At 47.5% G+C, this 26,381-nt stretch overlaps 2 protein-coding genes across 29 annotated transcripts in view; both read left to right on the top strand.

The window, feature by feature from the left end:
- The window catches only part of SDK1 (sidekick cell adhesion molecule 1), a 367,601-nt gene extending 357,327 nt beyond the window's left edge, over positions 1-10,274 (top strand). For 11 of the 12 annotated variants that reach the window (XM_021412024.1, XM_021412018.1, XM_021412020.1 and 8 more), the window contains one exon: positions 4,331-10,274. In XM_021412024.1, coding sequence (XP_021267699.1) covers positions 4,331-4,603 — 273 coding nt within the window. In that variant the 3' untranslated portion in view covers positions 4,604-10,274. Of the gene's footprint in view, positions 1-932; positions 3,771-4,330 lie in introns of those variants that run through there. The other variant, XM_021412023.1, reaches the window with a different exon arrangement.
- On the top strand, positions 12,247-25,498 carry LOC110405948 (cytochrome P450 3A29-like). Of its 17 annotated transcripts, none has more exons than XM_021411793.1 (13): positions 12,247-12,933; positions 14,164-14,283; positions 15,274-15,326; positions 16,582-16,681; positions 17,119-17,232; positions 17,408-17,496; positions 18,030-18,178; positions 18,617-18,744; positions 19,049-19,136; positions 20,092-20,252; positions 20,364-20,590; positions 22,014-22,176; positions 24,321-25,498. In XM_021411793.1, the coding sequence occupies exons 1-13, from the start codon at positions 12,787-12,789 to the stop codon at positions 24,414-24,416; spliced, it is 1,635 nt and encodes a 544-aa protein (XP_021267468.1). In that variant the 5' UTR covers positions 12,247-12,786; the 3' UTR covers positions 24,417-25,498. The 17 variants fall into 17 exon arrangements, with proteins under 17 accessions (XP_021267468.1, XP_021267469.1, XP_021267477.1 ...); XM_021411794.1 differs by having other exon boundaries at positions 12,250-12,903; XM_021411802.1 differs by having other exon boundaries at positions 12,257-12,903; positions 14,164-14,257.

Consider the following 26,381-nt stretch of genomic DNA (forward strand, 5'->3'; position numbering starts at 1 on the left):
TGAGCTCCCTCCTGACAAGGAGAGCAAGAGAGAAACGAAGGGGAAATCCAGCAGACCAAGCAGCGCTCCAGTATTCATAAATCAAATGGTTAACTTACTCCATGTCATGAAAGCCAAGCACCAGTACCGTTAATGAGGTTAAAGTAGTTTAATTGGCAGGTGTGGAGCGAGAGAGTGCTAAGAGTGTAATTTCTAAGTGATTAATAATAATAGGCTTTTAGGTAATGAGTCAAGTGGACCAGGCTCTGGACAGACGATCTGAAGAAATTTGGTGCTCACCATTGTAGGGAGATCTGATGACACATCTGTGATGTCGCCCAGCTAGGGAAGGGCAGTTGTACTGCAGAGCAGGGGAGGGCGTTGTGTGTCTGTTTATTCTCACGTGTCTTTGCGTTCTCCCAAAAACTGTTTTCAGGAGGTGATATTCTCACGGGTTCCGTGCAGTATCAGTCCGTGCTGAATGCTGGCGATGCTCTGGTCTTCCTAGATGCTCGCTGCGGCATAACTGTAGGAACATACTATAAATTTCCACTTAACACTGATTGAGGAATATGATTGAACTTGTTTCGGATGTTCTCAAATGATTTTGACAAGTTGGGCAGCGGCTGCAGATGAGACATTCAATGGGTAAGGTTCCCATGTCCAGCGAATGACTTGCGTACCAGGTTCCCTTGCCTCTTTTACACATTCTCATTTCACGTCAACCAAGAGAAGATGCTGCCATCTACATTTTTAGAAATAATCTCAGAAAGCTGTTTCTTATCCAGTCGCTTAAAATAATAATAATAATTGGAACTATTTTCAAATTTCCCATTGACTCAGCTAGCCAACTCTGATTGCTGTTTTGCCTCTGAACAGCATTTGTGCATTTTGTGCTATCAATATAATACTACTTAAATAGCCTCTCATTTTCTGTATTTATTGTTTCATAGGCATCCCCGCACTCTGGTTGACAGCCTCTAATGTCACCGTACACCAATCACGCTTCAGCCTATGGAGGTTTCCAAGGAAACAAAGCCACCGTCGCACTGAAGGGCGATGCAGAGTGGGGAAAACTGAAAACAAAGCAAAAAGCCCTGCAGCATTTCTATTTACTCAGTAGTTTAAAAACACTAGAAAGTAATCCTCTAATATAAGCTGTCTACAGTGTCATGCGAAACATTTATTTTTCTACTCCTTGACTTTCATTGGGGCAGACAGGGATGTGGGATTGTAACTTAGAGAATTCCTTGCTGCTAAGGGCAGGTGTCAGTACTTTGTTCAGAGCAGACCTTAGAAGATACTTTGGAAACACCGACGGAAGAGTTGGTTCTTGCTTATTTTGAAGGAAATACAAAGAAAACACATTGATTATATCAAGACCAACAAATAGGTTATCCTTCCTGGCGTCAGTGCTAGTGATGGTGAAAGGCTGAAGTTAGATGAGGCTTTTGCAGCTGTATAAGTTTCATGAAAGTCCTTCTCAAAGACATCAGTCTTATTTACGCTACATTAGTATTCTCTTTCAGTTGGGATAACGGCCTAATTAGCAGACAGATTATCAGCAGGTGGCCTAGTTTGAAAACCCCACTTTCTGTCCATGGCAAATCCATTTCAAGTGGCAGCAGCCCATCTAAAAGTGCTCCCAATATTTCTCCTCTTTATTATGTTGACTTCTGGCAGTCTCAAAAGGACTTGGCTTAGGTACAGAAACTGTATTAGTTCTGTGGGTAAGTATATTTCTCCTAGCAATGGACAGAAATCAAGTGGCTGCATCACTATTATTGTACCTATCAAGTAATGTGTTCCTTTCGTGGATACAGCTGCTTCTCAGCATTTCTTCTTAGACCTCCTGGCTTTTTAACTGCCTTTATGTTTCTTCTCTGTGTCTGTGGGGCCATCAGGAAGACCAGGAAGGAGGCACTGGAAGTGATTTTTTATTTTTATTTTATGTGTATAACACTGCAACTCAGCTGATGTGATTCATCTCTCCAGCAGAGGCTTGTTTCTTTGGGGTTGAAGGTGTGTGTCTGAGGCACTGAGACTGACTTTGGGTTGGGAAAGGAGTCGGGAGACGTGGCAAGGGCTGTGGTTGCATCGTGCCTTTGGTGGGAGGAGTGCATCTATGAGTTCATATCTTTAGGTGATGTTCACTGGTGAATGAGCCGCAGCCACCTGCCTCTGCTCAGGGTGTAGAGGCTTTTCTTCTGGATGCCAACGTCATCCCCCAGTTCCCCAGGTACTTTAAGCCTACTTAAGTACTAGCCTACGGAGCTGCAGCAACATGTAGGCTGGTGCAAAGCACAACACCTTGTTTCTTGATAGGAACCAGGTCTGCAGGAAAAGTTGGTTGCCTCTGCAGCTGAGGACCTGAGCTGTAGCCTCTCTCTGTCACACTGCCACATCCACCAACAGCAGAGGCACTTTTGTTGGAGCCCCTTACAAAATAGAGGGGGCCGTGCTGGCAGGGTGTTTCCTGCACCAGTGCCAAGACTCTGGAGCTGCTCTCTGTACCCCCTGGCTGCAAAGTGTTCCAAATCTGGGGATATTCCAGGCATGCTGCAAAAACCACCTGTTCAGGAAGGCCTTTGGAGGGAGCCCGGTGTTGTCTTCCCGAGGTTGGCAGCTGGTGCAAAGGAACGTTTTTCCAGGTGATAGATTTGCTGAGTTCCTTCTGGAATAACTGTTAAATGCTGGTGGGGTTTTGTTGTAATATTAATCACGCATCAGGGCACCTGGTGCTTTGCAGCCTTAAAACAATAGAAAGATTCGAAGTATGCTTTCAGAAGGGAGACTTTGCAAAGCTGTTAGCAAACTGCTTTGCTCAGAGTTTCAGAAAACTCTGGGAAAAAATTTCTCCGCCCTGTCCATCACCCTCTGTGCTGGAAAGCGGGCACGAAATAGTATTGAAGCAGCTATCTAAGCAAAGGAGTGGGATGATGGATGCGGTGCCCTTTTCAAATGATGGTTCGCAAGGCATTTGAGGATTGCTCTTCCGAGGCCATTAGAAAGGAGCTGTAGAGGAGGAGAGACTAGTTGTGTGGCAGACAGGATCAAGGAGGATGTGTGTTTGCTGTGTGGAGTCAGATCAGAATGATACCAACCTTCTGAAACTAATTGCAGTCACTAGCGGTTGCAAGTTGTGCTTACCCATCTCTCTCTTGTATGTCATAGGCAGCCACCACTTTGATTTTTAATTGCCTTTTGGGTTGGCTGTGCCGGCTATCAGGAGGGAAAAAAAAAGGAATAAAAGCTTTTGCATGCTCAAATGAGAGATTTCAAGAGAAGGCATGAGATATGGCAACGACTGAGTAAATGTTTGTGTGCTGTGTGGGATGTGGCTGCTATTGGTGGGAATGTCAGTGGGAACAGAAGGGAAATGAGCGCTTGGATGCTATGGGCAAGGATTTGCCATGGTCTCTGTTCAGAGGAGATCGATGAGCCCTCCGTGCTTCCTGGAGCTGTGTCCCAGCAGCAGCACTCTGGGGGCACAGAGTTGCTCTGGTTACAGCCCAGCATTGCTCCTCAGCTCCAGCTAGGCGCTGGTACCAGCTCTGAGGCTGCTGGTTGTCCCCTGTACATGTTTCCAGGGGTAAGACCCTCTCTGAGCGTGGGCCTATGCCTGAGCCATGTCAGGGAAGCAACCCCTCCTTTCTGGCAGTTCTTTTCCAACTATTGCATTTCTGTATTCTTCTGTTGCTGCTGGTTGTGTGCATTGTTACGCTCCTGATAATCAGCTGGAAAGCACAAAATAGAGTTGTTTGCCTGAAATAAACTGCAGTTTTGCTTAATTCCCTCCCAATGTTATAACTAATTTTCCATATTTTATGGGGCTTGCAAGCCAAACTCCGAGCACTGTGCACGTGCCCTGACCTGACCAGCATACACAACAGCACAGCTAACTGCTGTGCACAAAAGGCATTCTGTCAGTCCTTGCATCAGAAGTAGAGAGATTCTCAATTACTGTTGTAATTGCGATCTCTTTGGTTATATTATAGACTCATAGAATGGTTGGTTTCCCTACAGCGACTCCACCCTTCTCTGCACCTTCCATCAAAACAAGAACCTGTAGCTCTTGCAGCGGGGCTCTGCACTGAATTAGAAGGGATTTCTCTGCGTCTCCTATTGAAAGAGATCACCAGGGAATTTCCCCCTAGCAGCAAGGCCTGGCTCAGCCAGAGCACAGCGGTCTCCTACAGCCAGCATGTGTTACACTTGGACTACAACCCATCCTACCCTAAAATTACAGCTTTTGTCAGCTGGTGATATTAATCTTGTCTCTAATTTCTTCTAGAGCGGAGTGAGCTAAATCCTAGATGCTAACAGCTGATTTTTTCCCCTGGTACTCCAGGCCACCGACTCGGATTACGAAGACGAGCTGCCAAAGCATTCCTTTGTGAACCATTACATGAGCGACCCCACGTACTACAACTCGTGGAAGCGGCAGCAGAAAGGGGTGAAGCACCCGACGTCCTACAGATACGAGGAGTGCTCCGCCAGCGAGACAGAACCCTATTTCCAGACTGTCATCACAACACAGAGCTCAGGAGGGGTGTACACCCCAACGGGACAGCCCGCGCCCGGCTCCCGGACTCCAGTGACAGGATTCTCCTCCTTCGTCTGACACGGAGCGGGAGGGAAGAGCCCGGCCGCAATGCCGGCACTGCTCGGGGTCAGCCCTGGCAGCGACCGTGCGCAACCCGAGCGGCGAACTGTGGGTAGCTTCTCTATCAGGGTAGAGCGGATGGGAACACGGATGAGGCTGATCTGGTTTTGTTCTTTGTTTGGTTTTTTGTTGGTGGTTTTTGTTTCTTTTTGTTTTTTGTTTTTTTTTTTCCTGAAGACAATCAATTCTCAAAACACGGAGCTGAACTAGCGGAACCTTTGCTTAAAAAAAAAAAAAAAAAACAAAGGGGGGGGTGGGAAAAGGGATTCTGAAAAGTGATGATTTTAACCACTTGTGAATAGTTGGGGTTTTTTAACCACTTTTTTGTAACACTGCTTCAGGAAGCAGCTCCCGTGCCCCCTCTTCCCTCTTTCTTTCTCTCTCCTCTTCCTATCCCCCCATTTCCAAACAAGGAGGTGAATTCCCTAGATGCAATGAGAGACTTTGTGATGTGATTCGAAGAGAAAACATGAAACCTCCCAGGCTCCCTTTCTTTTCTTTTTAATTTCCCTCTGCCATCAGGGTCAAGAAGTTAAGAACAGAAGGGACAAACTTTTACACGAAAAGCAGACACCTCCTCTCTCCTCTCCTCCTTGCTGCTCCCCACGTTAGGAGCACTGGCTGATTCACTTAGGCTCAGATGTGTCACCGTGTCTGCTGTAGGCTCACTACTGGAGTTCGTATGTTGAATCGCTGACCTGCTTTCCCTTCTTTTTCAAATGGGGCCTGCTGCAATCTTTATTCCAACTCCGGGGCCTTTAGAAGAGTGGATGGCTCAAAAGAGCTCTGTAGGCAGCAGTGGGTGAGACAAATGGGAAGAATTCGGATGCAAGGTCAGTTTATTTTTGGTGTGGCTCTGATTCTCCCTTGTGGACTGCATGTGCCGTTTGGATTGTTCATTTTCAACAGTCAAAGGACAAAATCCAGCAAGCCAGAGGAACTTTTCAATTAATTGCAGTGACAAGCGAGAGAGTCTGCTAATTGATGAGCTTTTTGATCATGAAAGTTATCCTGCCCTGTCCATAGAAATAGAGCATTCTTTCTTGCCCAGACTCTGCAGTGCTGCTTACTGGTCTGTAAAAAAGTACATGGTAGTTGGGTTTGTTTGATTTTCTTTTTTTTTAGTACAAAGACGTGTCACATGGATTGGGTGAGTTTTGGTGTCCACAGGTGCCTTTTATTGATTCTTCACCTTCATATCTAGGAGAAGCAACAAAGTGTCTCCAAATAAAGCTAACCAGGTTTTCAAGTGTTAGGGTTGTGAATTACCTTGTGCACGTTTATCGGCTGCTTTGTGTGCTTGAAGCTACGGCCTTTGAAAAGGAGAGAGGATTTTTTGTTTACTTTCCATCCTTTTGTACACCTCCCCTTTTGTTTTCTTTGTTTCTACCCTTTTCCTGAGTCTGTTTAGCAGCACATTGTTTGCTCACAAGGAAATTGTCAGGGCTTTAAAGAAACTGAGTCTAGCCCTTGAGCCTAGCAGCATTCCTGGATCACTGCACTTTTTACCACAAGAGTTTGAAAGGCAGAGTTGGAAGGAGGCACAACTTTGCCACTCCAGCACCTGACATTTTCTCCGAGGTGGATGTAGTCAGCCAGGAGAACTGGAGTCCTGCTGCTTGCTAACATCCCATCAGGGCACATGTGGGCACTGTTCCTATTGCAAATTGTTGCTGGAGGGAGGAAAAGTGTCCTCTCTGGGGAGATGCAGGACAGTGATGATGGTGTCTTCAAGGCAGGTTGTTGAAACCAACCTAATGTTCATTACAGAGCCTGCCTGCCCGTGCTCTTGAGGCTGATTAGAAGCTGCTTGGTATCATCTCACTTGAACAGGTGAGGTCCCAGCAGTCACTTTTAGTGCCTCTTGGGCAGGGCAAACCAGCTCAGAATTGCCTGTGCTCTTTGGCACTGCCTCTGAGCACCGCTGTTCTTGGTGTGTACAGATTCTGGATAGCGTTGACATTGGATCATTGTTGCTCTCCAAAGGCTCCAGAAAGAAAAATCAAAACCAAAAACTCCAGTGGGTGTGTTCAAGGGCTTTTGAGTTTGGGATAATGATTCACAGCTCATTAGATCACAAGGGACTTGTAAAGGCACATGCTTGAGCCAAAACCCTGTGAGCCATCCCCCTCTCTAGACCTGGGTAGGACATGTGTGTGATGGAGAAGAGGCTCCAAAGGAGATGACCTGAGCTCATAGTGAAGAGGAATGCAAAACAAACAAGAAAAACCACTGCCTTCTCTGCACTTTGACTGTTCTCTTAAGCCATACGGACTTTGCTTTAATTACTGAACTGACAACAAATTGTTTGCAGTCTGCTTTTTTTTGTTTCTTAGGCAAAATGACCTGTGTGACTTTCCTATTAGTTTTGTTTTTCCCTTGTTGTTTCCTGCATCAGATTACTTAGTTTAAACCTCTTATTATACATACATGGGGCACAACGATGCAATTGCTGTTGGAATGTTAAAGGGGCTCACCCAGCGGCTCAGAGAGGCAGTGCTACGGGAGTCGTTCAAGGACCACTGAGGGACTCATGGATACAGATTAGTATAAAGTAGATCACATATCGAAGACCTTGCTCCCAAGGACAGCGTGGGGTGAGTAGCTTCATATCTCCTGAATATTGCCGGATCTAAAGTGCTGTAAGGTGCAATTATTCCCTGGGACTGTTCCGATGCCACGTTGAGTAAAAAGGCAAGAAAACCATGGGGAATGAAGAAGATGGAATCTGTGGTCACAGTTCCACTGAAGAAAGACATGGGGAGCAGCACAATCAGAATAAAGCAAGAAGAAGCTATCCCTTTTTTCTCAGTGCCATCTGCAGCTGAAATGCTCGAGCTCGCTGGGGTCCTGCCGCGTTGGCTGCACGGCCCTTTTCTTCTGACTGCTGCCAAAACAAAAGGTTAGGTGTGATTCCTGGAGGTCCTGCTGGTCTGAACAAAACCATCTCTGTTCCATTCCGGACTATTATCACTCTCAGTGTTGTTTTGTTTAGCGGTTGGCTTTTCTTACCTGTGGGTTTATTTTATTTAGGCATTCACTCAGTGTGGACATGCACTGCCCTGCTCACTCCTAAAATGAGAATAGGATATGAGTTCTCCTGCCCAGGTCACGTATAGCTACTTGCATGATGCCCGTGCCTTCTTGCTCACATGCTCACATTGCAAAATGTGACAAATAGGTAGGTTTTATTTACTTCTGATACCAGGTAAATTGTTCTATCTAGAAGGAAACACTCCATCAGTTTGCAAGAAAGCTCTCTCTTATAGCTGTAATCTTTGGGAATTACAGCTTTGAAATATGACTTTTAAACATTAGCTGTCATTTTACAATAACTTCACCCATCAAATCCACTTCTGTTTCCTTCTTCTTGTTTAGAACAGTCTTGAAAAATGAAGACTTATATGTAAAACTCCTTGTTAGGGCATTTTATTTGTATTTATTTATTTTCTCTGCCTTGTTTCTCAGGTCTCTGGGTGACTGTTATTAAAAAATAAAAGCAACGTTATGAAATGACCAAGGGAGACATTTCAGGGAACAGCTTAATAGGAGCTCATTTTTCATGTGATAGCCATGGAAATATCCCATTTTTGCAGGAGAAGAGTGCCCGTGTCACACACGGTGTGTCCCCCAGCACAGGTTGCACCCTTGGGTGGAGTGTTTTCCATTCCCACCTCTTAATCTCATTTTGGTGCATGGCTGGTGCTGCTGGGTGGGAGCAGCAGCGGTGAGAAGGGACAGGAGAGGGCACTCTTCTGCTTCCATCGGGAACAGCCTCTTCTTCCCCACCCTGAGAGCCTGCAGCTGGAAATCCCCTCGTGAGGAGAAATGAGAACGTGTAGGTCAAAGGCTTTCATCGGCAACTATGAAAGGAATCACCCTGTGCCAAGCGATCTCAATTTTGGAGGCAGTTAGCACTAAAAAAATGCAGGGGGAAGAGAAAAAAAAAAAAAAAGAAACTAATCCATTACCCCAAAGTATTTTTTTTCTCCTCGTTTGGAGTGCTAAAACCAGTGATGCTTTGCAGATGGACCAAGATCTCATTTCTTCTGCTTATATCCAAGCCTCTGCCAGAAGCTGCTGTAGCAGCATTTTAGAATAAATATCCAAGTCTGTCTTGAAGGGGGAATACATTTATTATCTTTGTCATTGCTATCCTCAAGAAATCCATTGGGCCATCCAAAGATTATCCGATCTGCTCTCCAAAAAGGGAGGCGAGAAAGCAGTTTATACAGACAGAGCGCCGGTGTCTTCTCCCACTTGCTGTTTTCAGACTAAACAGGGCAATCCTTTCAGAGAAAGAATTTGTCAGAAGTTTTAAAATAGAAAAAGCAAGAAAGATGACTTTTGGCAGGGCCACTCTAGATCAGCCGTCATAGAAACCCGAGGCATAAGAGAGAACATGATCCCAAAACTTCCTATCTTTGCCAATTTCCTTTATCAGTAGTAGCCAAAAGGGCACATGCAATGAGGGATTCTATTTGGAGAGCAAAAGCCATCATGGAACAACTGCTAGACAGGCAAGTTGTATTGCAAATGGTTTTGTTCAATCTGGAGATCCTGCTAGTTCAATCACATTTCTTAGATTAGCATGTGTGGAGTCCATACAATGTCGTGGTGTTAGGACAGGTCACGTGGGGAGAGTTTGTTCCTGTTGAGCTTACACAGAGGCCACATGCATGACAATGTGGTTGTACAGTATCCATTGAAACGTCCTTAGGGAAAGCCACTCTTCAATTAGGAGCACATAAACCCGAAGACCAGACATTTTGGGCCAGGGTTGAGCCTCTAATGGCTTTACCTGACAAATCCCTTCATTTCTTCCTATTTCTGTACTCCTTTTCTTCTCCCCTACGTCTCAAACCCAGCCTTCCCAGACAAAGTTGCTTGCACTTTGTGAAGGTGTAAAGCTTGCCACCCACTGTAGCAGAGCCAGCACTGATAAGCACACATGTGGCACATGGGACAGGTGGGATGTGTTTGAACAAGAGGTGAGATTCCTTTGTGATTTGAGATTCAGGCATTGACTCAGAACTTTTATCTTCTCAAAGCTGCCACCTGCCCTTTTTAAATGGCCTTGGAGCCTCACGACTTGACAGGAAAATCATTATTTCTGTTGATTACTGTTTGATCACTGTGCACTTTCCTGGGGCTTGAATCACTGGATATAGAGACTGGCGTGGGGTCACAGAGCTTTATATCAAAGTGTTTTCCCATCGATGTCCAATTCTTTACATCTGGAAGGGACGCCTTTCTGCTTGTCAGCAGACGTGGTGGTGTCCTGCAGGTGGGACCTGGGATGTGGCACCCACGCTCCCCGGTGGTGATGCTGAGCCCATGGCAGTGGCAGCAGTTTGCTTTGCCCCTCTTGGGATGGGATCCGTCCTCTGACATGGTACCTGCTGCCGGCTCAGGGGTAGGACCACCTTACACAGCTGTTTCGGAGTTACCCTTTAGTGTACTATGGTTATCGGGTCATTGCTTTCACTTCAGTGTCTCCTTGGGGATTTGCCCTGGATTTTCGTTCCACACCTCTCGTTAGCCTCACCTTCACCACTCCACTATTTTATATGAGAAAGTTACTTCTTCTTTTGCAAAATTGCTTCTAATTAAAAGAACCCTTTTGGAACGTGTGTGTCCTTGGTACTTTTATTGAGGGGTGGGATGAAGGGTGGGGGGAGATAATGTTTTCAAGCCACTCCTGTTATTTTTGGCTGGAAGAAATGGTTTGGTACCTTGCCAGCGTGTTCACGATTTAACATCTCAGGATAGTGAAAATGTAACACAGGCTGAAATTCCACGCTGTTAGTTCTGGGCTGTAAAATCTTATAATCCCCTGCTGCTTTTCAGCTCAGACGATGCTCTCCAATCGTTTACACCCAAAATTTGGTCAGCCTCAAATTTGTGGTGTTCAGTGGTGATAAACTTCCTCCAGGATGAGCTGAAACCCACTGGGGCTGCTGGTCTGTGTGGCCTGGTTGTTCCTGCAGGGCGGTAGCAGCCAAAATTTGGGTCCCACGGGAGTGCTGATGGCAGTGGGCTGCATCCTACCTCATGTAAACCCGTGCAGCTGTGGCAGTGGGGAGGTGTCTGTGGCTTTTCTCTAGCAAGGAAGTGAACCAAATGCGGGCAGGTTGGCTGCAGCCCTGCTGGGAGAGGTGAGAGGTGGGAAATCACCGCTTTCCAAGGGCTGGGAATCAAAATGTTAAGGAAAGAACTCTTGTTTTCCTGCTCCCGAAAGGGATATTATAAACAACGCAGTGTTAGATAAATACAGGCAACCCTCTGACTGGTAGCTTGTTATAACCTAGAAGTTTCAATGTACCCATTTTGAAGATGAAAATCCTCTCACTGTAGAATTTTGTGAACAAGACATTATTCTACAAAATTGCAGGGAAACGCAGCAGTACTTCTTTTGAGGTCATTCAGCCCCGAAGAGCATTGTCCTCCTGCTTCCAGCCCTCACTCTGCTTGGGACACGTTTCCATTGCACATGTTTTTGTGGTTAGGAGTGGAGCACGGACATAAACACTGGAGTGGATGGGAAATCTGCCATGGCATTTGTAGCCTAAACAATACCAGAGCACACAGATTGGCTTCCCGCCCTGCCCTGAGCAGCACAGGCAATGGCTTGACTGAATCAAGTAATCAGGGCTTTCACTGCTGACCCTTTTCCTGCTATTTGTCTCATTTGTTTCCTCTTCTTCCTCCTGTATTTTTGCTCCAGGGTTATTTATTTTTCTCCTTGCTCCTTTTATTTTCATTTTTTAAGCCTGCCTCACAGTTATATATATTTGTTTCTCCTTTCTCTGACAATCATTTTTATTCTGAACCTGCTTTTCCCACCAAATCAAAAGGAAATTTATCTGAACACGTTTTTCTTCATTATTTGTGCATGTCCACCATGCCCCAAGGAAGGGAGTCCTGCTTCGCTGTATCGTTTCCTTGGAAATGCAGCCCTGAGCCCAAGCAGTGTGGTCACTGAAGCTTTGGTCTGACTTTCCAGGTCCATGGAGACCTTTGCTAGGTAGAGACCCTCGTTAGGTAGAGACCTTAGTTAGATAGGCAATTAGCATGTTCACCACCGTTCGTTTGCTACCTAGGGTAAGATTAAGTCATGAGTCTGACGATATGAAGTCATTCTGCAGCATTTTCACAGGCTCACATCTCAGCTGCCAGCAGCGCTGACATCGATGAAGTCATCTGCAAATTCAGAGAGTCTGTCCCTATAGATGGAAAAAACCTACAGTTACCAGCGCGTGGTGGAGGAGGAAGCAGCCCACGCCCGTGGCGTCATTGAAAGGCATTGCTCTGCGTTGTGCAACTTTTGGAGGCTGAGGTCAGCGGACGCTGCCTCTTCTCGAGGAAAGCAGCCGTGCAGTCAGTGGCTGAACCCATGGCCCTGCTGCTGTTCTGCACTCCTTGACAACACGGGACCGTGCCAACACTTGCAATTTATGTGCTGAACGGAACGCACACATAAGGCTGAAGGGCGGTTCTGGAAGGAGGATGTGTAGTGCAGCCTGGGGCCTCGTGCCAGGAGCCATAAAGCGCCACACAAACACGGGTGACCTCACTGCAGCCCGGTCAGGCTGGAAAGATAAATATTCCTTTCTTTTTAGCAGGAGAAAAAGGAGGCCCAGGCCAGCTTTGCCTATGGGACCAAGCAGCAGTTTGTATGCCCAAGTGGCCTCGATTGCAGACGTCCTCGGTGCAGAGCAAACAAAACACATCTTTCTTGCAAAGCAGCAGGACGGGTTATTTTTGGGTCTCTATAAATTGTCTCTGTTTTCCAGTGCCATCGCTCATACCATACCAGGGGAACATGACTGACCTAATTAGAGTCTCATTCCACCAGAACAAGATTCAACTGGTAAATACAAACTTTAAACAAAAAAAATCTTGGGTTCTTTTTGTGTATGTACAAGCTGATCTGCTTGGGATGAACAGCCTGGAGGTAGGGGCCGGGAGGAGCAAGGCAATTAGAGTCATCAGAGAAAATGAACTATGGAAACTGTGGAAACTGGGCAAATTTCCAGACTGATTTGTGGGACCATAAGTGAATCACGCAGGAGATCTTCTCCTCTGGGACAAAATCTCTTTTAATCTGATGGGCATTAGGAAATACTTTATCACCCACCATGGAACAGAACAGGAGAGGAAGGATTCAGCATTTCGATCCTCCATCCCACACAGCCCTCCCAGGCAAATGGGTGAAGGCGCTTCCATTGATCTGCACCACAGGAACAACGGATGAGGTGAGGAGAAACCCGAGTTGCACAAAGCAGGTAAGGGTTAACCCAGCTAGCCAGGCTGCTCCAGCCCTTCCCGCTGGGTTTCTGGGTAGGGATCCTGCCCAGACCTGTTGCTGGTGGCTCACATCCAGCACTGGCTGATAAGCAGCCAGTGACAGTGAATGAACCGTGAGGCAAACAGCTCCAGCACGCACATGGTGCCTGTGCTCAGTCTGTGAACAGCATCTGCTGCAGGAAAAGCCACCCGTGAGCTGCAGGAAAATGCACAGCAGCGTTGCATGGCTGTCCCCCTTCCATCTCTCCTTAAGAGCAATGAACACGGCACGAGCACTCCTGGGCTGAGCCACCTGCAGAAGCCTTGCTGCTCCCAGGCCAGCAGAAGGGTGCTCTCAGGACATTTACCCCTTTCACTGCCTTTTCTCCTGCAGAAAACTCTGCCTTCAGCAGTTTTAACCATAAAAACCACAGGGCTGTGTGCAGTGTTGACACTTCAGTGAAGGGAGAAATCTGCCCAGAGTTTAACATCTGAGCAAGAGGGCAAACAGGACTCCTCCTTCTGCATCACGTGAGCACAGCCACAGCTGAAAGTCAAGTTAAAAGCTCATAAAGTGAGGCTTGGACTGTGTGGGAGCAGTGCTGTCGGGCTGTGAGTGGGATGGGGTTCCTGCCAGACCTTTCCCCCATCACTTGGCTGCTCCTTGCAGCTTTCCTGGGCCTCTTGGCGCTGTAAGTAGCGGCCAGTGGGCAAAGTGCATTCATGAGTGCTAAAAATGAGTGCTGGGTATTTCTTTGCTGTTTACAAGACTGATAAGCAGGGGTGGGAAGGGAGCAGGGAATCATGGCCTGGGGCAGCCTGCTGAGAGCACTGGCTGCCTGCAGAGCCCCCGCACTGTCCTGGCATCAGTGGGAAGGGATGGGGCTTGGGAAGAGCATAAAGAACTTCTGGGGTTTGGAGTGCTTTGTTTTGTTTGCTTTGCTACGCAGATCCGGAGGCAGGAGCAGCTTTGTTTTTGCTGCAGCAAACTGCCTGGTTGCAAAGGGTTGCTCACGTCAGTCATGGGAGCTGTAGTAAGCTGTGCAGGTGCACCCCGCATTGTCTTGGGGTTCTTGCAGAAGGAGAGCATCCTCAGCAGATCTCCTGCTGCACAGCCATCATCTCAGCCTTTTCTCTGTGGCAGGAAGCAGCTATTTATACTGTGCTCAGGGGAAGAACCTTCTCTTCTCATTGCGTAAATGTTCTCACACCTTGGCTTTGCTCAGCAGCTATGGGATATGGCCCTACCAGGCCTTCAAGAAGCTGGGCATTCCCGGGCCACGGCCTGTGCCGTTTTTTGGAACGTTCCTGGAGTACCGGCGAGTGAGTACGGGCAGCAGCTGCTCCAGGTCTGCTTTAGGTTCTTGCTGCTGGTGCTGCTTTTTCTGTACTTTGGACCTCTTATTTCCTCTGTCCTTGATTCCTGTATGTTTGCAATGACAGAATCATTAAGGTTGGAAAAGGCCACTATAAGATCATCCAGCCCAACGCTTTCAGGTAGGAAGCTCTAAGAGAGCATTCACACAGAAATAAAGAAACACCTTTAGGTTCTGGCTGATCTGAATGAGGTGTGTTATGTCTTTCTCTCCTGTCCCAGTTTAAGCTATCAGCTCCCCCCTAGATTTCTACCCACTCCCCAGCAGCTGAAAAGCTGTTGGAAACAAAGAAAATAAGTGTCCTCCAGATACCTAGGGCTGCTGCTTTCTGAGCATTGTGCTCTGCTTTGGGTCAGTCCGCAGCAATCCCTGCCCAGTCACTCTCTGTTCCACCATCTCAAAACTCCAAAGAATAGATTTCTGTATGAAACTGTAGCATTTCCCAGTTAGCAAACCTTACCAAATAACGAGGTACTAGCCAGTTCCAGATAACTGCCTTCAAATGCAGGACAAAATGTACTAGCTTCAGCTTCTGTGAAAGAAGCATTTTACTTTCTGCTTGCTGGGCTTACAGCACGGCACGTGGTCTTTTACTGGTTTAGGTGATGCATGGTGTTACGTGTCCCATAAGTTTCATCTTCATGTGCAATATCCTTTAGAACCTTAATGTGAACAATGGAAAACAGAAGAGCCATCGCTCTGGTTCAGGAACGGCAGTGGAAGACCTCAGGAGGTCAAGGCAGCGGCAGCTCCACCTGTAGAGCTGCAGTTGTGCCATCTCTTCATTACATTTGCAGCTCTGGTTGGCTGGTGGAAGCTGAAAGGGCAGTTCTCCTTCTCTGCTCTTTTTTCCCTCTGGTGCCAACGTCCTCCTGGTGTCTGCATGATTCCCCCAGCCTCTGCCGGCAGCTTTGATTGCTCTTTCACTCGCAAACTGTTTGTTTCTCATCTCCTCTTTTGCAGGGATTCCTGAATTTTGATCAGATGTGCTTCAAAAAATACGGTAGAATCTGGGGGTGAGTTACCATCTGCAGAGCCAAATTCTCTGAAAATCCTCTGTTCGAGGTGCTCCTCGGTCCCAGAATAGAATAGGACGTTGCCAGCATGACTCAGCACTGTAATGCCAGCAACAAGTTGGGGCATGGGGAAAATCCAGGTTCACCCCCAGAAAGGTCTCCATCCATCTCTGCAGGGCTCTCTCCTGCTGGGCTTTTAGTACAGCACGGGGCTGGGCTGATTGCAGCCAGTTCTGGAGACTTTTGCTTACACAAGCTTTGAAAATAACCTTTTTTTTTCTCTCTCTTTGGCTACTTTGGGATCATTCAGAACTCACTAAAGTGGAGTTAGTGACCTCGGGGCCAGGGAGCTCCCCCATCCTCCAACACCCAGCACATCAGCGCAGCCGTGCCTTTATCTCTCAGCTCCAGATGCATTAGCGAGGGAAGGCACCAATCACTTCCCAACCACGCAGCCTGCCCAGAAAACTCTGCTGCTGGTGTCAAACTGAGCCTCGAGCCTTTGAAGCCGCTCTTCTGTCTGTCTGGAGCAGAAAGCGAGCTGCAGACTGCCGCGGCGCGTTTCATCCCGCTCCTGCTTCTCCCAGCACCGGGGCATGAGCTCCCTTTCAGCCTTCTCTCCCTGCTCTGCCCTGGCTCCGTGCAGGCAGGCACAGAGCTCTCAGCATGCTTCTCTTGGGAACCTCTCAAATCCAAGCCAAAGCATTGCACAGAATCCATAGGAGCTTTATGAAAGCCTAGCACATTTTTTGGAAAGATGAAATGTTCTCAAGCCTCTTGAAGACGGCAGCTTCCCTTGGTCGCAGCTCAAGGCTCCTGCCATTTGGCTTTTAAGTTTTTGATTGGAAAATAGAAGAAACAGATGAGTTTTTTCCCCTCTCATTGCCTCATAGGCCACGCAGGGAGATCTCTTTCCCCCACAGGTAGGCCATTCAGGGAGGGGTTTATTGACTCCAGCCACCAGTTGCTAAAGCTGCCTTTTATCTGAACACATGCTGCTTTGGAAATCCTTCTCTAACAGCACAGATGATGGTTAGAAATGCTCATGCTGTCTGTGTTTGGCGCTGTCTTTTTTTCCCTTGTCTCCTGTTTTACTGCATAATAAAACAGTTTCTCATCCCCTCAGCTGCTTTGTCAGAGGAGACGCAGCTGCACGGACCCTGCGGGCTGCAGCAGTCCCTGCACAGAGCAGCAGACTGCTTCTGCTCCTTGTGACCGTGAGCAATGCACTGACCATGGCTTTCTCTTGGTTTAGGATTTTTGAAGGCAGGCAGCCAGTGATGGCTATTCTGGACCCCAACCTCATCAAAACCATCTTGGTGAAGGAGTGCTATAGCGTTTTTACCAATCGCAGGGTGGGTATCTAGCCCCGTGCTTCCCTCTCTGGTGCAGAGAGCATGCACCAAGAAAGGAAAAGTTTCTTCTGTTTCTGAGTCTCTCTAAGCCCTTCAGCAAGAAGCTGCTCTCTGTCATGCCCTGGTTTATTAACAATATTGCCAATGAAGCTCTGCTAGAGCAGTGGGGAAGCAAGTCTGGCTGGGACATCAGCCTGGGTTTATGCTAGAATTGATGTCCTCTCCACATCTTACACTTTTGTTTTCATTTCTGTTTGCTGGTAGAGGTAGAGCTGCTATGAATTCAGGTGCCAAGTCAACACTCGATGGTTGTTGGGTTTTTTTTTTTTTTTGCTTTTTTGTTTTTTTCACCCCTATATTGATAAAGAGGGCTGGAAACCATCACCCATTGCCTTGTATAACCATGTCCCTTTTGCTGTAAAATTTTCCCTGTGGAGTTCTTTGGTCCGAGAGGCAGACTGGAGTCAGCTCTTTTCGTGGCTGCAGATGACCAGTGGAAAAGGATTCGCACTGTGTTGTCCCCGACATTCACCAGTGGGAAGCTGAAAGAGGTAAAAAGAGCTGATTGTGGTTGGAAATATTGCCTTCCCCGTGCCTTCCTCTCCTCCACAAGCCATAGATTTGGTCACTGTGGCCTGACAAGCTGCAAGTGGCTGTGCAGAGTCGACCGGCCTTGCTTAAAGAGAGTGAATGAGTCAATTTCTTCTGCTTTGCTTTGCATTTCAGATGTTCCCTATTGTTAAGAGCTATGGTGACAAATTAGTGAAAAACATTGAGAAGAAAGTGGCTAATGAGGAGCTCCTGGACATGAAGAAGTGAGTAACTGTGTGGGGCTGACACAACAGAGTCTGTACCCGATGTGGTGACGGAGCCATTTGGAGAGCCCATGTCCATGCTGCAGCCGTGTCCTTGTGGTGGGCTGTGCTCTGCTCTGCCCAGACTGGGTAACTGTGCTCTGTTCCCCCTCCCTTGTTATTGGGGAGACATTTCGAAGAAGGAATTTGGCCCATTCCAGAAGCCCTGCAAGTCATAGATGTGGATTTTGTTGTCGTTTTTACATACTCTTTTTACCAATGAGAATCAGAATGCTCTCTTTGTTAACCTGGTGGTTTCCAACTACAGCCTATGTTTTTCATGCTGAGAAAAATGGAGGTATGAATGCAAATGGGGAAACTGGAAAGTATAGTGATGGCTACTTCCAAATCAGGGCAGGAGCTGCTATGTTAGGAGTCTGCACTGAGTCCTTGGTTGCAAGAGTTTCCCTCTCTCAAGGATTTCTCCTAGATTGGCTGTTATTCACTACTCTGGTTGGGCTCGTCCTGTTCACTCTCTTTTCTTCTCTATTCAGCATTTTTGGAGCCTACAGCATGGATGTGGTGGCCAGCACTTCTTTCAGCGTGGATATTGACTCCATGAGCAACCCCAGCGATCCCTTTGTCGCCAACATTAAGAAATTCCTCAAATTCAGTTTACTAAACCCATTAATCATATTCATAGGTATGACACACCTCATCTTATAAAGCCATGAATCAGTCACGTGTGGTGACCACCTGCACTTCCTTTTAGCTCCCTTATCTCAGAGACCTCTTTGCTATCTGAGGGGCGCACTTTGCAGAATCAGATTCATCCTAGCAGGTCTGTAGAAATATTTCCCCAGGGAAATCGCAGTCGTGTTTCGTACAGCTCATGTGGATCTTTGCTGCAGCCTCTTACAAGCAGAGATCCTGTTGGCCACGGGGAGCTCCACAGAGAGCTGCACTCAGTGCAGAACTGAGGGCAAATCATGATATGAAGCCAGGAGACTGAAAGATCTGAAGGCAATGAAAAGCAGTTTGTTGGGTAAAGATGTAGAATTGCACCACTTCTTTCTATGCCAGTTTTGAGTTTTGGGGGGCTTTTAGAGCTATAGTCTGTTGTTCTTTTCTCTCCTTTTAGTGTTGTTCCCCTTCACGATCCCAGTGCTAGAAAAGATGAATGTGACTCTGTTACCTTCTGAAGTCCTAAACTTCTTCAGTGTCATCTTCACGAAAATGAAGAAGGAACGGGAAGAAGGATACCACGTGGTGAGTCCAACCCAGGTGGCCTTTCCATTGTGCTGTCCTGAGCGCAGGAGGGACCTGGTCATGTCTTCAGAAGCTGTGGTGGATCTATTTCCTTCTTTCTGTTATAGCTCCCAGATCATTAAATGTGGGGAGGGCCAGAAATATGCCCTACTTGGGCTTCCACATGGGGAACTCTGGTCTGAACCCCAAAATGCTCTGAAGTTGTGAGGCTGAGTGGAGCAGGCACCTCAGCAAAGAGCTTGTGCTGGACAAGATTTGTTTCCCCTCACCCCCGTCTTCTCTGACTGCCTCTGTTCCTCCCCAGGACCGAGTGGATTTCCTGCAGCTGATGATTGACTCACAGAGCTCACAGGACAGCTCCAAGTCTGCTGGGGAGAAGGACTCATACAAATGTATGTCTTGAGATCTGTCCTCCTCTCAGCAGAGAGCAGGTGGTTCTTCCTCTAGTTAAAGAAAGGATGTGGGAGAAGACTGCAGTCTTTTATTCTGTGGGGGTTTCAAGGTCTCATTAGCAGGGCCATAATATTGCTTATCGCATATCTACCATATTTTATTATATCTCATTTCCTACGATAAATCCCAAGGGCTGTTTATCCAATAAAGAGCAAAGTCCTCTCTGAAGGCCAGTGATGTTGACTGTGCTTTGTAAAGCACGCAAAGCCCATATGCTGCATGCACCTTGCTCATCTACAAGCTCACCTGTGTTATAATCCTAGGTAAACTGTTAGATTCAAAAAATAATGGTACAGCCAAGGCAAAGCCCAGTCTATCAATATCTACCAAGGCAGGAAGCTTGTTAACTTATGATCTGCAAGGACAGGGTATTTGGACGTTGCCCCGCTCTGCAGCCTGCATCCTGGCTGCAGCACCAGTGAGGAATCCTGTACCATCTTTATTGCCACTGCCACAGGGCTACTGATCCCTCAGCAGTATCTGGCTAAACTCAGAGGAGCTGCTTGGCATCTCCTCACCTCTAATTTTTCCTGGCACATGCCCATAATTTATTTTATTTTATTTTTTGCCCAGGAGGCACACTTCCAGGAGATAACAGATTTTCTAAGTGAGGTTCAGGCTATGCTGAGTTTCACCAGTTTAATTCTGCTCTTTAAGACAGCACAATAACACTGCCAACCATGACAGCAGTTTTCTGGCTTCACACCAGTGCCAGACCGCTGGCTGTGTTGCCAGAGGCTGCCAGTCCATGTCAGCTGGGCAGCTCCTCTACCAGGTGTTACGTAGGTATCAACAGCATGACCTGGATGACAAGTGGGATCTTGGATTCTTGAGGGTTAATCACTCTTGTGCTGTAGATTTCAGCTTCTTACATGTCTTTCTGCCTCTTCTCAGCGTTAAGTGATGAGGAGATTCTGGCCCAGGCTCTTAGCTTTGTCTTTGCTGGTTATGAAACCACCAGCTCTGCCCTCAGCTACATCTCCTATCACCTGGCCACACACCCTGATGTGCAGAAGCGGCTCCAGGATGAGATTGATGCAAGCTTGCCCAATAAGGTAAAGGAGGGTGGTGAAATGCTGGGCTCACCTGCGCTTTGGAAACCCTGCAGGGCTGAGTTCTTCTGTTTGCAGCCATTTTGAAGCCTTCCTCTCCCCTGCCATCCACAGGCCGCTCCCACGTACAATGCAGTCATGCAGATGGAGTACCTCGACATGGTGGTGAACGAGTCCCTGCGGCTGTACCCCCCTCTGGGGCGAATTGATCGGATCTGCAAGAAGACGGTGGAGTTCAATGGGGTGACCATCCCAAAGGGCATGGTGGTCATGATCCCAGTCTACGTGCTGCACCATGACCCAACGTACTGGCCTGAGCCAGAGGAATTCAGGCCTGAGAGGTGAGGGCCAGTTGGGGGACAGCTGCACATTTAACATGATTCCTGGCAGGGGACATGGCAGAGAAAGCAGGGAATGCGTGATTATAACATTTAAATTAGGCATTTATCATTGTCTGACATCTAGTCCCAGCATTACCATGAGGGGAGTTTTATGATCTACATCCATAAACTGTGCATGGAATTTAATTAACTGCATTGAAGGAAGCGACAGTGAGAGCAGCTCCCAGCAGCTGTAACGTTGAGGGGTTTATGGCCAGATATTAAAATGAGAACCATTGGGTGACTGGCACAATGCCATGCAAATCAGCGATGGAAGGGCAAAGTTGGGTAGGAGATAAAGCCTAATTTTTCAACTCCAGTTACGAAACAGTCTTTGTTTAGTAGGCTCTGTTAGGCCCTGAAAAATGAGGCAACAGCTCAAGGCAGACTTGGGATGTCCTGGGCTCACTCACCTTCAGCTGGCCAAGAAGATGTAGAGGTCTGACCCAGAAGTCTATGCCCTTGAAGCTAACTCCAAAGTGTACATGTGTTCACCTTTGAGGCACAGCATGGCAGAGGCACGATGAAGAGCTTAGAGGTGGGGATGTGTGCTGCTGGGATCACCACAAACCACCAGGACCTAGGAACTCTGTGTTGACTGCAGGAGGAGCCACTCCAATGGGAGAACTCTGGCAAAGGACGTGTTGCTCCTCAGTTACACCAGCAGTTTGATCCTTACACCAAGTGACAAATGGAAAGGGCAGGTGGACGGGGACTCTTCAGGAATCGCTTACCTCACTGGGAGTTCACCAGAGGGCTGTGTTGGTGTCTCAGTAGTGAGGTACTTCACTGCTGACTTAATATGGCCAGACCTCGAGCACTGGGAATGAAAAGCTTTCTGACATGAAAACCAACTGATCACTAAGAAGTGTTACTGCAAATGCTCACTGGCAAATTCCTCTGTGAAGCTGATTGTTCTTCCCTGTTTTTCATGATGAGGAGAGGAACGGCTGATGTGTCTCAAAAGCAACCCTCCCTTTAGTCACGCAGGGGGGAGGATGTCTTTGTGTTCGCTCCGTCCTTTGATCTAAAGGGAAGACATGAAGCTGTAGACCTGTGTGTTTTAGGGTTTGAAATCTGGGTTCAGCTTAGAGGGAGTTCTGAGAAAAGAGTAGTTATGAAATAGTTAGCATATTTCTGGTCTTCCCTGTTGACCTGACGCACCTGGAGATGCACAGCCACCTCCAAGCAGCTGGATAAAAACAGAGGCGTGAGGTCTCCTGTAGAGGCAGGATAAAGGGTCTTAGCTGTGTTCTTCTAATATGCATGGAAACACAAAAAGCTTTCCCCTTCCCAGACCCCTCATTTCTTCAAATCTGAAAGCTGACGTATCCCAGAACAGCAGCGCTTTCTAATCTTACTTACATATGTGTTTTGTAATCAGGTTTAGTAAAGAAAACAGAGAGAACATTGACCCCTACACCTTCCTGCCATTTGGGGCTGGCCCCAGGAACTGCATCGGAATGAGGTTCGCTCTCCTCGCCATGAAAGTGGCTGCGGTTGTCCTTCTGCAGAACTTCTCATTCAAACCCTGCAAAGACACTCCGGTGAGAATACGGGATGATGTGCCATTATCTGTACTCTGTTCCCACTGGGGTGATCCTGCGCGCTCTCTTTTGTCTGCATCTCAGGACAAGCAGGGATCTGACTCACTTACACGCTAAATCCCTCTCATCCCCGAGGTGCTATAGCTTCAGGACCACTGAAGCTTGTCTGCGGGCTTGGGTTTTGCTGTTTCACACAGAGACCAGGGAGGCAGATTTCACCATGGATTAGAGAGGCGTGTGGGAATATCTGCATTTAAATGCTCTCAGTTGTTTTAAACGCTTCAGCACAACTCACTGATACATTTTATTTTTTTCAGCCTCTAGAGGGGCAGATTAAATGTTGGTGGGACGTATCAGGCTGAAGTCCCTGAAGTGCTCTGCTTTGCTTTGGGTGCAATTAAGCGGTGGGGTGCTTGCTCCCTGCAGTGCCCTGCCAGTGTGCCCTGACCCAGCTTAGGCAGGGTGGATCTCCTCCCCAGCCCGCTCCAGGGCTGTGTTTTGCAACACAAACATGGCCAACCGCGATGAGACCCCGAGACAGCGGAACGCATCTCTTACGGGCCACCAGGCAGCCTCTAAAGCGGAACAATGTTTGAGCAAACATGATCTGAGCTAAATTTCTAGTGGTGGCCCTCTCCTGCTTTGAGGCTGTGGAGGTTGAAGGAGGCAGAGGTGAAGCAGGGAGCAGGCTCCCTCTCTCCCTCCCACCCATTTTTGGGTTTGCATGGGCTCCCACGTGGTGCTGGTGGGACAGGCTGTGCAAAACAGAGCTGCTCAACACAAAAGCAATGTGATGGCTGCTAGGAATTACCCATCAGACAGCATATCCTGACCACATGGCACCTCCTCGTGATGCGGACAGGTCGCAGTCTGCTGCTGCTCCCAGCTGTGGGCAATGGGTGCTCAGCCCCGACCTGCCTTGCTGCACCACCTGCCACAAAAGCAGTGCCATTAATGCATTTTGCTCACGAGGCGAGCTTGGAGATGGGAGCAGAGGGGGCACAAAGTGTATTCAAAGGACATTTGCTGTATGAAACAAAAATACTCATAGAATTATTACTTGGCACAAGCGCTCGGCTAGAATCTCGGCAGATTCAGATTGCTACTCAACTGGTAACCTGGAGGTGAAAGACTGTAATAGTCCATTAACAATGCGGTGACCTATCCACCCTCCCCCAAGTCTAATGACATTTTTCTAGTCCTCTGCAATCCATAAAATTGATTATTTTTATAACTGCCTTTAATTAAAGGGAGACAAGTTAAATATGTATTGTATTATTGGTGGCCATAGGTTTATGGGGCTCTTTTGGGCTCATCTTCAGAAGATGTCATGTATGTTGGATCAGAGGGGGAGGGAAAGATTCATCCCAGAACCTCCTTTTGGAATATATGTATGGATGCCTCTGCCTCCTCACTCCCACTGATGGCACACTGGGCTCAGAGCCATGTTGCTGAGATTTCCTGAGGCTCACTGAGATGTGGGGCTTTTAGTGCAGTGTATCGGGCTGGGGGAGCACTGCCCTTGTCCTGATGGGGAGAAGGAGAGCTGGGGCATGAGCAGCACTCAGCCCTGCCCTGCAAGGTGCCTCCCTCCACCACCGGTTTTCAGTGTTTTTTACTGAGATTTCCACCCCAAAGGAGCCCAGCACTTTCCTGTGTGAGGATACTTTTTCCTTTAGACTCATCCCAAGCATCTCTCTTCATTTTTTCCTTCCCAGAGAGCTTATTGCTCCTCCAGCTCCCATTATGGCCTCGCTGCCCTTCGTGCTGATACATTTTGGCATTAAACAAAATGGCACCAGTGCCCCTCTTTGGCTTCTGCTCCCTGGGTGGATTTTGGCTGCTTTTGCCTCATTTTTGCAGTGTGCTGAGCCCCTCTTGCTGCCCCAGGTGGATGCTAGTATTCACTAACCACTAGGTTCAAGAGCTGAGGGCTGCTAACCCCCAGCTCACAGCTGTTTCACGCGCGCAGCAGTGATAGCCCTGCAATAAGCACAGCTGCAAAGCCAGGCAGTGCACTGCAGACAAGGGGTGGCTGAGATGCGTCTGGGCTGTAGGGGTGTTTTCTATGACATGACTGTCCTTCTGCCCATCTTACATGGCACTTCTGTGTGCTGTTTTTTTTTTTTTCTTTTTTCCTCAAGATCCCCCTGGTTCTGGACACGAAAGGTTTCATGCAGCCAAAGAAGCCTATCGTCCTGAAGATGGTCCCCAGAGCCCATGACGATCCGCAGAAGTGAAGGAGCTGTTCAGAGACTTTTATTCAATGGTTCTTTCCCTGCCCAGCTCTGGAAAAGAGACCCAGATTGATGTGTGCACTCTTGAAATGTCAGTGATGCAAATCTCCATTTTGCAAAGGAGCATTAGGGGTTTGGCCTGGCATAATTAAAAGAGCATTATCCTAATGAAAATTCCTTGGCCTCAGATCCTGCTGTCCCAGATCACAATAGGCATTTTGCAAGACCATTTGCATTGGGGTTATTTGGGTGTTTTTTTTTCTCTCCCTCTGAAGAGGCACTTTTCTCAGCAATTTGATTCCAGGCACTGTCAGTCTCTTCTGGCAGTGTAATTTAAATCAAGATAGGGAGAGCAAATTGCACATAGTTAAGTAATGCTACCATTGCTTCTGCTCCTACTGCCTGCTGGGCAGCTCTGCGTGTCTTCTGGTTTTATTCTCCTGGGGATGTAGATTTGTCCACGGCCATTTCCTCAGCTGTGTGCTCTGACCCTGACAAGTGTTAAAGTGGTCATGTCCTCGCAGGGATAAATGCCCCTCGCAGATTTTCTGATCCTGATTTATTTAGATTTTTCTTACGATTTCATGCGTGATTCAGATTGCAGATGGGTTAACTGGAGGAGCCCAGAGACAAGCAGTTGCCCCTAATGACTGGAGCTTTGTGGAGTGAGAGAGAAGTGCCCTGTGTGTTTTGCTGCTTGTTTGCTTGTTTCACCCCAGGCACACAGCTGTCTCCCGCAGTAGTGTCTGTCAGTACAGGCAACATCTACTGCACTGCCACCGTGACACCTTTTAGTCTCTGATGTGCGCTCGGCCACTGTAGCACAGAATTAACGGAATTAATGATGGCACAGGGTGCAGCGCTGAGAGCCTTCAGATGTCCTGGGCAGCCCTGGTCTAGAAGAAAGATGTTGCCTTTGGCTGTTGAGGACTGGGAGGTCTTCCCCAGCCTTGGTCCTTTTCTTACTTTCGAGAGGACGTAATGCTCTGCGCTGTCCCATCTCCTGTTATTCCTCCAAACGCTGCTGATGGGAGGCTAATCACAATAAAATGCTCACTTGCCTCTTTTGCAAAGAATTGAAATCAGTCTCAGCTCGTTCCTCTGTACACAAGTGAATCCACTTGTAGGTCTCAGCAGCTGTTGGCCACAAAATGATGTGGTCCCCTCACCTCTCCTAGCAGGGCTTCCTCGTTCCTCAGGAGCGATCCTCAAAGCGCCTCTGCTTTAAAAATCAGTGCTACGTGACGGACACAGAAGCCAACTTTTGCAGCTTGTTTTTTCACCACGATGTTATCCAAGACACAAAATTCGTCTTTCTGTGAGAGCAGAGAGCTTTGATTCCCATGTCTGCTCCATGCTGCAGACCACCTGCCTCCACACAGGGCTCAAAGTGCTTTCCGTGATCTCTCATGCACCTGTTCCAGTGTACCCTTCCACAGCTGGATCTCTTCTGCTTCCAGTCTGTCAAATTTCAGGGTTGGGTGAGGTACTTGCACCTACCCCAGTCTACCACGTATAATGCTGCTTGGATTCCTGGGGGATGAAAACTTATTATATATATATAAGGTGTTAGCTCATGTGCGTCAGTTCTAAGAGCTCATTCTAGAGATGCTCCATTTAAGATGCTCCAGTCCAAAATCATAGAATACTTAAGGCTGGAAAAGACCTCTGATATCAAGTCTGACATCCAGCCCACCCCCACCACAACACCAAGCCATGTCCCTCAGTGCCACAACCACATAGTTCTTGAACACCTCCAGGGACAGTGACTCCACTGCTTCCCTGGGCATTTCAACACTTGAAATAAGTGACTGAGCAGAGCCATTGGTGGTGTGAAGTGGTTCTCCAGTGCAAAAATAGGCTTAGGAACTTCAGTCACTAGAGAGCAGTTGTTTTCCTTTTTATATTGCTTTTCTGTTCTGATATATTGTTATTATAGTTAGATTGTATATATATTATTATATACTG

Source organism: Numida meleagris, chromosome 13, assembly GCF_002078875.1.
Source record: "Numida meleagris isolate 19003 breed g44 Domestic line chromosome 13, NumMel1.0, whole genome shotgun sequence".
NCBI classification, from domain to species: Eukaryota; Metazoa; Chordata; class Aves; order Galliformes; family Numididae; genus Numida; species Numida meleagris.

Excerpts from the sequence above, each read along its gene's own strand:
- LOC110405948 (XM_021411793.1), top strand. The coding sequence starts at position 12,787 with ATGGAACAGAACAGGAGAGGAAGGATTCAGCATTTCGATCCTCCATCC. Across the intron at positions 18,745-19,048 it reads GGGAAGAAGGATACCACGTG|GACCGAGTGGATTTCCTGCA; the intron begins GTGAGTCCAACC and ends GTTCCTCCCCAG. Across the intron at positions 20,591-22,013 it reads GAGGAATTCAGGCCTGAGAG|GTTTAGTAAAGAAAACAGAG; the intron begins GTGAGGGCCAGT and ends TTTTGTAATCAG.